The sequence below is a fragment of the Eucyclogobius newberryi genome, unplaced genomic scaffold, assembly GCF_026437365.1.
Source record: "Eucyclogobius newberryi isolate DKJ021-1_F unplaced genomic scaffold, fEucNew1.0.hap1 SCAF_1, whole genome shotgun sequence".
In the NCBI taxonomy this organism is placed as follows: Eukaryota; Metazoa; Chordata; class Actinopteri; order Gobiiformes; family Gobiidae; genus Eucyclogobius; species Eucyclogobius newberryi.
This window is the reverse complement of record NW_027315723.1, coordinates 49,458,991-49,470,083: the sequence shown is the minus strand read 5'-3', so window position 1 is coordinate 49,470,083 and position 11,093 is coordinate 49,458,991. Positions and strand designations below refer to the sequence as shown.

The window sequence follows — 11,093 nt, the reverse complement described above, 5'->3', positions numbered from 1 at the left end:
CATGGACCGGCCTCCTGCTGGTGCCAGAGTCAGGACTAAACATGGACCGGCCTCCTGCTGGTGCCAGAGTCAGGACTGAACATGGACCGGCCTTCTGCTGGTGCCAGAGTCAGGACTGAACATGGACCGGCCTCCTGCTGGTGCCAGAGTCAGAACTAAACATGGACCGGCCTCCTGCTGGTGCCAGAGTCAGGACTGAACATGGACCGGCCTTCTGCTGGTGCCAGAGTCAGGACTGAACATGGACCGGCCTCCTGCTGGTGCCAGAGTCAGAACTAAACATGGACCGGCCTCCTGCTGGTGCCAGAGTCAGGACTAAACATGTTTAAATGGCGTGGTCCCCGTAGCCGCTGGGACAGAACGCGCTGCTCCGGAGCGTGTCCAGGCAGTTGACCAGGATGATTGTCCCGGTCAGGTGTCTCCATTTGCGGGTGATGGGGTTCCTCATGCGGTCCAGTCCCGTGTGGAGCTCCTGGATCACGTCTCTGTAACTGTCCCCGATCTGCGCCGCCCACGTCAGCAGGAAGTCGTACGCCGGTTTCCACATGGACTGAGAATAACCACACACGCACAAATGTTAGAAATGACCCCGCAAATGACCCCAAACTGCCCACTGGAGACGGTCACAGTTCTGTCTGGCTTCTAAACTGATTTCAAGATAAATTATCTGCCAATTAAGTCAAAAAAACAAATGATTATAAGTGATTTTAACCCCGTTCCACTGGTTTTAGCTTGATATTTATCCAATGAAACAAATCAAAATCACCCCAATAAACCATGGTTTTTCTACAGCCCACCTCTTTGTCCAGCAGCCCGTTTTTGTCCCGGTGTGGAGCCTCGTACGCGTCCATCTGCTGTCGGGACACTCGGGCCAGTTTGTCCGCCAGCTCCCTCCAGCGGCACGCCACCTCCACCGCCGTGGTCAGCAACACGAAGTCCAGCACCAACCTGGCAACCACGCCTTGGCAGTCCATCTTCAACAGGGCCTACAGCGGGCGAGGCCAACATTAGCGCTCCACAACACAACAGGAACATGAATGTGTGATGGGACGGGCACGTGGGTTGTTGTGTGATGGAACGGGTGCGTGGGTTGTTGTGTGACGGGACGGGTGCGTGGGTTGTTGTGTGACGGGACGGGTGCGTGGGTTGTTGTGTGGTGGGACGGGTGCGTGGGTTGTTGTGTGGCGGGACGGGTGCGTGGGTTGTTGTGTAGCGGGACGGGTGCGTGGGTTGTTGTGTGACGGGACGGGTGCGTGGGTTGTTGTGTGATGGGACGGGTGCGTGGGTTGTTGTGTGACGGGACGGGTGCGTGGGTTGTTGTGTGGCGGGACGGGTGCGTGGGTTGTTGTGTAGCGGGACGGGTGCGTGGGTTGTTGTGTGACGGGACGGGTGCGTGGGTTGTTGTGTGGCGGGACGGGTGCGTGGGTTGTTGTGTAGCGGGACGGGTGCGTGGGTTGTTGTGTGACGGGACGGGTGCGTGGGTTGTTGTGTAGCGGGACGGGTGCGTGGGTTGTTGTGTAGCGGGACGGGTGCGTGGGTTGTTGTGTGATGGGACGGGTGCGTGGGTTGTTGTGTAGCGGGACGGGTGCGTGGGTTGTTGTGTAGCGGGACGGGTGCGTGGGTTGTTGTGTGATGGGACGGGTGCGTGGGTTGTTGTGTAGCAGGACGGGTGCTTGGGTTGTTGTGTGATGGGACGGGTGCGTGGGTTGTTGTGTGATGGGACGGGTGCGTGGGTTGTTGTGTGATGGGACGGGTGCGTGGGTTGTTGTGTAGCAGGACGGGTGCGTGGGTTGTTGTGTGATGGGACGGGTGCGTGGGTTGTTGTGTAGCAGGACGGGTGCGTGGGTTGTTGTGTAGCAGGACGGGTGCGTGGGTTGTTGTGTGATGGGACGGGTGCGTGGGTTGTTTTGTAGTGGGACGGGTGCGTGGGTTGTTGTGTGATGGGACGGGTGCGTGGGTTGTTGTGTGACGGGTGCGTGGGTTGTTGTGTAGCGGGACGGGTGCGTGTGTAGCGGGACGGGTGCGTGGGTTGTTGTGTAGCAGGACGGGTGCGTGGGTTGTTGTGTGATGGGACGGGTGCGTGGGTTGTTTTGTAGTGGGACGGGTGCGTGGGTTGTTGTGTGATGGGACGGGTGCGTGGGTTGTTGTGTAGCGGGACGGGTGCGCGGGCTGTTGTGTGACGGGTGCGTGGGTTGTTGTGTAGCGGGACGGGTGCGTGTGTAGCGGGACGGGTGCGTGGGTTGTTGTGTGACGGGTGCGTGGGTTGTTCTGTAGCAGGACGGGTGCGTGGGTTGTTGTGTAGCAGGACAGGTGCGTGGGTTGTTGTGTGGCGGGACGGGTGTGTGGGTTGTTGTGTGAAGGGACGGGTGCGTGGGTTGTTGTGTAGCGGGACGGGTGCGTGGGTTGTTGTGTGGCGGGACGGGTGCGTGGGTTGTTGTGTGATGGGACGGGTGCGTGGGTTGTTGTGTGACGGGACGGGTGCGTGGGTTGTTGTGTGGCGGGACGGGTGCGTGGGTTGTTGTGTAGCGGGACGGGTGCGTGGGTTGTTGTGTGACGGGACGGGTGCGTGGGTTGTTGTGTGGCGGGACGGGTGCGTGGGTTGTTGTGTAGCGGGACGGGTGCGTGGGTTGTTGTGTGACGGGACGGGTGCGTGGGTTGTTGTGTAGCGGGACGGGTGCGTGGGTTGTTGTGTAGCGGGACGGGTGCGTGGGTTGTTGTGTGATGGGACGGGTGCGTGGGTTGTTGTGTAGCGGGACGGGTGCGTGGGTTGTTGTGTAGCGGGACGGGTGCGTGGGTTGTTGTGTGATGGGACGGGTGCGTGGGTTGTTGTGTAGCAGGACGGGTGCTTGGGTTGTTGTGTGATGGGACGGGTGCGTGGGTTGTTGTGTGATGGGACGGGTGCGTGGGTTGTTGTGTGATGGGACGGGTGCGTGGGTTGTTGTGTAGCAGGACGGGTGCGTGGGTTGTTGTGTGATGGGACGGGTGCGTGGGTTGTTGTGTAGCAGGACGGGTGCGTGGGTTGTTGTGTAGCAGGACGGGTGCGTGGGTTGTTGTGTGATGGGACGGGTGCGTGGGTTGTTTTGTAGTGGGACGGGTGCGTGGGTTGTTGTGTGATGGGACGGGTGCGTGGGTTGTTGTGTGACGGGTGCGTGGGTTGTTGTGTAGCGGGACGGGTGCGTGTGTAGCGGGACGGGTGCGTGGGTTGTTGTGTAGCAGGACGGGTGCGTGGGTTGTTGTGTGATGGGACGGGTGCGTGGGTTGTTTTGTAGTGGGACGGGTGCGTGGGTTGTTGTGTGATGGGACGGGTGCGTGGGTTGTTGTGTAGCGGGACGGGTGCGCGGGCTGTTGTGTGACGGGTGCGTGGGTTGTTGTGTAGCGGGACGGGTGCGTGTGTAGCGGGACGGGTGCGTGGGTTGTTGTGTGACGGGTGCGTGGGTTGTTCTGTAGCAGGACGGGTGCGTGGGTTGTTGTGTAGCAGGACAGGTGCGTGGGTTGTTGTGTGGCGGGACGGGTGTGTGGGTTGTTGTGTGAAGGGACGGGTGCGTGGGTTGTTGTGTAGCGGGACGGGTGCGTGGGTTGTTGTGTGGCGGGACGGGTGCGTGGGTTGTTGTGTGGCGGGACAGGAGCGTGGGTTTTTGCGTGATGGGACGGGTGCGTGGGTTCTTGTGTGGCGGGACAGGAGCGTGGGTTGTTGTGTGGCGGGACGGGTGTGTGGGTTGTTGTGTAGCAGGACGGGTGCGTGGGTTGTTGTGTAGCGGGACGGGTGTGTGGGTTGTTGTGTAGCGGGACGGGTGCGTGGGTTGTTGTGTAGCGGGACGGGTGCGTGGGTTGTTGTGTAGCGGGACGGGTGCGTGGGTTGTTGTGTAGCGGGACGGGTGCGTGGGTTGTTGTGTGGCGGGACGGGTGTGTGGGTTGTTGTGTAGCGGGACGGGTGCGTGGGTTGTTGCGTGATGGGACGGGTGCGTGGGTTGTTGTATAGCAGGACGGGTGCGTGGGTTGTTGTGTAGCGGGACGGGTGCGCGGGCTGTTGTGTGACGGGTGCGTGGGTTGTTGTGTAGCGGGACGGGTGCGTGTGTAGCGGGACGGGTGCGTGGGTTGTTGTGTAGCAGGACGGGTGCGTGGGTTGTTGTGTGATGGGACGGGTGCGTGGGTTGTTTTGTAGTGGGACGGGTGCGTGGGTTGTTGTGTGATGGGACGGGTGCGTGGGTTGTTGTGTAGCGGGACGGGTGCGCGGGCTGTTGTGTGACGGGTGCGTGGGTTGTTGTGTAGCGGGACGGGTGCGTGTGTAGCGGGACGGGTGCGTGGGTTGTTGTGTGACGGGTGCGTGGGTTGTTCTGTAGCAGGACGGGTGCGTGGGTTGTTGTGTAGCAGGACAGGTGCGTGGGTTGTTGTGTGGCGGGACGGGTGTGTGGGTTGTTGTGTGAAGGGACGGGTGCGTGGGTTGTTGTGCAGCGGGACGGGTGCGTGGGTTGTTGTGTGGCGGGACGGGTGCGTGGGTTGTTGTGTGGCGGGACAGGAGCGTGGGTTTTTGCGTGATGGGACGGGTGCGTGGGTTCTTGTGTGGCGGGACAGGAGCGTGGGTTGTTGTGTGGCGGGACGGGTGTGTGGGTTGTTGTGTAGCAGGACGGGTGCGTGGGTTGTTGTGTAGCGGGACGGGTGTGTGGGTTGTTGTGTAGCGGGACGGGTGCGTGGGTTGTTGTGTAGCGGGACGGGTGCGTGGGTTGTTGTGTAGCGGGACGGGTGCGTGGGTTGTTGTGTAGCGGGACGGGTGCGTGGGTTGTTGTGTGGCGGGACGGGTGTGTGGGTTGTTGTGTAGCGGGACGGGTGCGTGGGTTGTTGCGTGATGGGACGGGTGCGTGGGTTGTTGTATAGCAGGACGGGTGCGTGGGTTGTTGTGTAGCGGGACGGGTGTGTGGGTTGTTGTGTAGCGGGACGGGTGCGTGGGTTGTTGCGTGATGGGACGGGTGCGTGGGTTGTTGTGTGATGGGACGGGTGCGTGGGTTGTTGTGTAGCAGGACGGGTGCGTGGGTTGTTGTGTGATGGGACGGGTGCGTGGGTTGTTGTGTAGCAGGACGGGTGCGTGGGTTGTTGTGTAGCAGGACGGGTGCGTGGGTTGTTGTGTGATGGGACGGGTGCGTGGGTTGTTGTGTAGCGGGACGGGTGCGTGGGTTGTTGCGTGATGGGACGGGTGCGTGGGTTGTTGTGTAGCAGGACGGGTGCGTGGGTTGTTGTGTAGCAGGACGGGTGCGTGGGTTGTTGTGTAGCAGGACGGGTGCGTGGGTTGTTGTGTGATGGGACGGGTGCGTGGGTTGTTGTGTAGCAGGACGGGTGCGTGGGTTGTTGTGTAGCAGGACGGGTGCGTGGGTTGTTGTGTGATGGGACGGGTGCGTGGGTTGTTGTGTAGCGGGACGGGTGCGTGGGTTGTTGTGTACCAGGACGGGTGCGTGGGTTGTTGTGTACCAGGACGGGTGCGTGGGTTGTTGTGTGATGGGACGGGTGCGTGGGTTGTTGTGTAGTTGTATAGCAGGACAGGTGTGTGGGTTGTTGTGTAGCAGGACGGGTGTGTGGGTTGTTGTGTAGCGGGACGGGTGCGCGGGCTGTTGTGTGACGGGTGCGTGGGTTGTTGTGTAGCGGGACGGGTGCGTGGGTTGTTGTGTGACAGGTGCGTGGGTTGTTGTGTAGCAGGACGGGTGCGTGGGTTGTTGTGTGATGGGACGGGTGCGTGGGTTGTTGTGTAGCAGGACGGGTGCGTGGGTTGTTGTGTGATGGGACGGGTGCGTGGGTTGTTGTGTAGCAAGACGGGTGCGTGGGTTGTTGTGTGGCGGGACGGGTGTGTGGGTTGTTGTGTGAAGGGACGGGTGCGTGGGTTGTTGTGTAGCGGGACGGGTGCGTGGGTTGTTGTGTGGCGGGACGGGTGCGTGGGTTGTTGTGTGGCGGGACGGGTGCGTGGGTTGTTGTGTGGCGGGACGGGTGCGTGGGTTGTTGTGTGGCGGGACGGGTGTGTGGGTTGTTGTGTGGCGGGACGGGTGCAACACGACCTGCTCCGTTACAATCGCTCATGTTTATTTGATCCGTCGTTCTCAGAGTCATTAATGAATCTTTAACTCGAGTCGTGACGAGGTGAAGTTTTTCTGCTGAATATTCCAGAACTGTTTGTCCTTGAGTTTCAGCCGGATCAGAACCACAGGTTTATCTTATCTACGGCACAAAACACTCTGATATATTTGTGTGAAGTGCTGTTCCTCTCCTGGTCTGCGGATGACACACACATAACTTCCTTTCACAAACACTCTCTGACCTCAGCCAGGGTCAAGGGTCACTTAACTATAGAGCTCAGCTGCAGCCCGGCTGTGAGGGCCGAGGGTCATGGCTTCTGTTCGCTCTGTCGCAGAACACAGTACTGACGTGTACATGTACTGATGTATGTGTACATGTACTGTGTACATGTACTGATGTATGTGTACATGTACTGATGTATGTGTACATGTACTAATGAGACCCAAATACTCGATGCTACAATAGCATCCTGGGGGGCTGTAGGTGCCGTGTGCAGCCGGAGCTGACTGAGGGGCCGCCTCTCTCACAAGCCCCTATTCACACGGAACAACAGGGGACAAGGGGACAGACGCACTGGAGACACAACTGATGCCACTGTAACACACACAAACACACACTCACACACTCACACACACAAACAAACAAACACACACACATACACAAACACACACACACACACATACACAAACACACACACACACACACATACACAAACACACACACATACACAAACACACACACACACACATACACAAACACACACACACACACACATACACAAACACACACACACACACACAAACACAGAAACACACATAATAGAGACAAATAAATGAACTGTTATTTAAGGCTGTTCCATGAATTGTACATTAACAGTTCCCATTTCTGTCCAAATCCTGCTCCTGCCACACGTGCCCTGGGGCTAATGTCAAAACTGTGACAGCCAATAATACCACTCATTCAAACAAAATGGATTCAAAGTCAAAGTTCGAAAAGAACAGAACACAATTTGAGAACTTCTTGTTTCCGTTCACATTGTGTCCTTGAAGTTGTGAAAAGCAACACTATCGTTTGCTCCATGCCTTACCCGCTCTCCCCCCTGCGCTGTCATTCTACACTCAAAAACCCCAAACGCAAATGTGTATTTCCCATAGTTTAGGGTCTGTCTCCCGTGTGTTATTGAAGTGAGTGCCCCTCCCTCACAGCACTGACTCATGTGTCCACTGTGGAAACCTGAGCCACAGCTTTAGAACCTCCAGCAGGGCGGTGTCGGGTGCCTGCAGGCGTCCAGCCCCGTCCAGCCCCGTCCAGCCCCGTCTCCCCGGGTCAGCTCACCTTTCACATGGGAACACACTTCAAAGGCTTCTACCAACTCACTCTGAGGGAGAGACATGCGCTCAACACCTTCCTGAAGAGGGATCGCACCATTAAACACCATTAATATGCTTACTTACTTCATACTGAATATTTGAACTAAAAACAGCTATTGTAAAAAAATATATAGTTTAATTCTCTCCAAGCTGTTTTTTGTTTCACAGGACAAAGAGTCATAAAATGGACCTGAAGATGAATGAATATCTCCCAAGTCTTTGGATTAGACAGCCCTGGATGTAGAGTATAAGTATAAAAACTCTTACATAATTGTGCTTCTTACGTTTGGTAATGCCTGGGTCACTTTCTGAAGACGTGAAGCTCACCAGACTGTAAAGCTTTGGGGGTTCTCACATGTCCAGGAGCTCTGCCAGGATAAAGAACTCATAAAGTCTGGTGTCCTCAGGGAAGTCTAATGGAAAGAGAGCCGCACGGGGCTTCTCCAGCTTTTACTCTGGTATTCAATATCCCGGCTCGGCTTTTCTCCCACGTGAGACTCTTGTGGTGCGGTTCACACTGTGAGCCCCCCAAGGCTAAAGCCGGGCTAATGCATTCTCAGTGTATTTCTGGATTGATTGAAGACTCTCTGGCTCTCACAAAGGTCTAAATGTAACGTCATTTATCATTTGGATTTAACCAGTTATAACCGTGTGAGGCATTTGTGTCACTTTATGTGTCTTTATGCCATGTGTAGAGCTGTGTACCTTTCCCCCCCCAAAACAGTTCTTGAAATATATATTTTTAACAATAACATATTTCTGTAATTCCACTCAAATCACTAATTGGACATGACACAGCCCAGTAACGTTCTATTGTGCTCTCCCTGGACCCCCAGACATCAAAACGTGTAATACAAATATTTTTCTTGCTCCTTTTTTTTTTCCTTGACCAGTTTTCGATCCACTTTTTCTTTCAATACCAATATACATTAAATCTGTTATCACACTTGCACCCAGCCCATGTCATGACGTAAATGAAAGCGTTCTAAAGGAATAGTTGGACTCACCATCATGAGCTCCTTCTGGAAGCACTTCCTCTCCTTGTTATCCATGTTGGTACAATCCTCTTTTAGCTTCTCCAGAACAGATGCCACCTTCTCTGGCTCGCTGTCCAATTCGGTCCGGCAAAAATACTGCAGTGGTAGGTTTCCATATCCCAGCGCATCCGCAAAGGCCTTCCAGTTGGCAACATTCTCCATCAAAACTGTCCTGACTGAAGCGTAAATGTAGGTCAGGAACTTGCAAGGCTTCAGGATTTGCTCTAGCAACAGTGTTGTGGTTAGGTCAGGGCCAGTCCAGGGAATAGGCTTGACTTTCCCAAGAACGAGGACATTCTTCGCGTGAACAAGACCCATCTTTCCTTGATAATATCCGATATACCATTCCTTCGTGCGCATGTGTCCTCTTAGCTTGATTTTCTCCTCACTAAGTAACGCAACAATGTCCCCCTTTTTGTATTCCAATAAGTAGGTGCTCTTGTGCTGCCTGACAACCGTCTTTATTAATTTGCCAAATTTTAAGTTGGTAATACAGCGATCTTGGAATTTGGGGAACTTGGATGTAACAGCTAGAGGTGAAAGAACAATTTTATCTACCTCGCTCTTCTTCAGGAATCTCCTAGCGGCAGTGTTTCTTGATGTAGTTGTAGGCGGCGGTTGCGGAGTTTGGACACAAAACTGGGTAAGGATACAGTCCAGAGCATCCTTGACCTGTACTCTAAGGGTGAAGTCAAAAATACTGCTACGATCGAGAGCAGCGATCCTGTAGAGAAGGCGGTTTACCTTCCCAAGTTTGACCTGGAACCCTTGGATGATGCCCGGCCCCTCCGCCGACTTCACTTGGTAGTTGGACATGTTAGAGTACAGTCCTACCTTAAGGTCCTGGGGGTATCCAAGAACAAATTGATGCCGACCCCAAAGCTGCAGGGAGACAGGTGGGGAAGAGCACGCCTGGCGACCAACCTGATTCACCAGCAAGTTCTTAGGTATGCAGTCGTGCCCGAACATTGCTACTACGATCCTAAAAGTTGGATGGATGTGTTTAGGTCCATACAATCCTAGAGTCATCTTCCTTTGCACATGGTCCCAAACGGTTGAATTTGGTCTCATAGTTATCGATCGGACCACCACTGCTACATACATGCAAGGTTCCAGACTGTCTAGTTGGACCTGGACGGTGTCATTGTAGATGTAAGCGTTGGGAATTGGTGTATAAGGCCCTTCCTTGCAGTCGCTCCTGACACAAACCACCTTTGCCTCGTGATTGCTGCTCTTCTTAATAGAAGCTGCTATTTTAATCTCTAGAGTGACAAATGACTTAATCTCCATGTTGCTAAGTTTGAGCTCCACCACGGGACTGACGGTAGAGCAGTGGTCCCCGTTCAGCTCCAAGGGTGGATCAAGCAAGGCCTTCATGGAAATCTGCTGGTATTCTCCGGAACTTATGTGACCTTCAGGAATGTGAACACTGATATTGGTGTCTGGAAGTTGAACAACCCCGCCGTTACTATCAAGCCTGCACACAATATTGGTTTCTACAGGTTGCGTTTGACCCCAACCAGGACTTTGACCCAAAGAATCAAGGTTGTGGCAAGACCTGGCAAGTTTCCGATGGTTCAACCAAGCAGCCCTGAAGTCCTCCCGGCTCTGAAACTGTTCTGGTAAAGGTGCTTTGAGACCAGTGAAGAATCCGGAAGATGTCAGCGATGGATTGGACTGTGCTTGCAAGACGGAAAGTTCTGAAAGACTGTGGGAACGCTTACTCCGCAAAAAAGGGTTCTCCCTGTTTAAATCTAGAGTAATTTCTTGGCTTGGACTCGTGACAGGGGTGCTGGTGTAGTGGCAGTGGTTGAATCCATTCGGAATTGTGCTGGTGTTAAAATTAGAAATGGTTGATGGAGGGTTCTCGAATAGAATAAGGTCGGTTGAGTTCCTTTTTCCTTTGCCGTTTTGATCCAACTGACTCTTGAAGGGATTTATGGAGAAAGGACTGCAAATAGCTGCAGGTTTAAGGGTTATACCATTGGTCCACTCCCCAAACTCCTTCAACCCCTCATCATTGTCCTCTCCGAAGCCATCAATCATGCCGCTGTCGCTGAGGGTCGAACTCCGGAAGTGAATAGGCTGTACATAGGTTGCCGGGATGTAGCCCATTTCTGTGTTGTTGTGGGCGTACCACCACTCCCCGCCTGAAGTGTCCAGCACGAACAGCCGGTCACCTTTGCAGAACTTCAGTGTGGTGAAGCTGCTGGGGCAGTAATCTTTTATGGCAACGACTTCCTGTACAGCTCCCAGGGATGAGGAAGTGTCAAGCCTTAAGGCACTTGGAGAAGGCACTGAAAAAGACAAAGGAGATTGCTCAATGCCTTTCCAAATAGTCAGGCATTATTGCTCTTGATAGTTTGCATTTACAGGCTATATTAGCTTTGTTGGTGAACTCTCCAGTCTGGGCTCATCGTTAGGATCATTTTAGCCAAGATTCAACCTTTAAGATATCATTGGCAGCATGCTGTTTTATAATAACACTCTTAGTGGTTCTATTGTCATTTGTAGTGAGCAGATACAAGCTATACATACATTTTGAGCATGTTAATAATATTTTTAGTATGACTATGTATTGCGTGTCATAATGTTATAATTTAGAACAAAAGAAAATGCTATCTTAGGA

The 11,093-nt window shown here is 54.1% G+C and overlaps 1 protein-coding gene across 1 annotated transcript in view; it reads right to left on the bottom strand.

Moving 5' to 3' along the window:
• Window positions 1-303: 303 nt before the first annotated feature.
• sh3bp4a (SH3-domain binding protein 4a) overlaps window positions 304-11,093 on the bottom strand; it is a 17,502-nt gene continuing 6,712 nt past the window's right edge. Inside the window, exons 3-5 of the mRNA XM_072448178.1 lie at window positions 8,435-10,761; window positions 798-986; window positions 304-550 (exon numbers count right to left, since the gene is read on the bottom strand). Coding sequence (XP_072304279.1) covers window positions 326-550; window positions 798-986; window positions 8,435-10,761 — 2,741 coding nt within the window. The 3' untranslated portion in view covers window positions 304-325. The remainder of the gene's footprint in view (window positions 551-797; window positions 987-8,434; window positions 10,762-11,093) is intronic.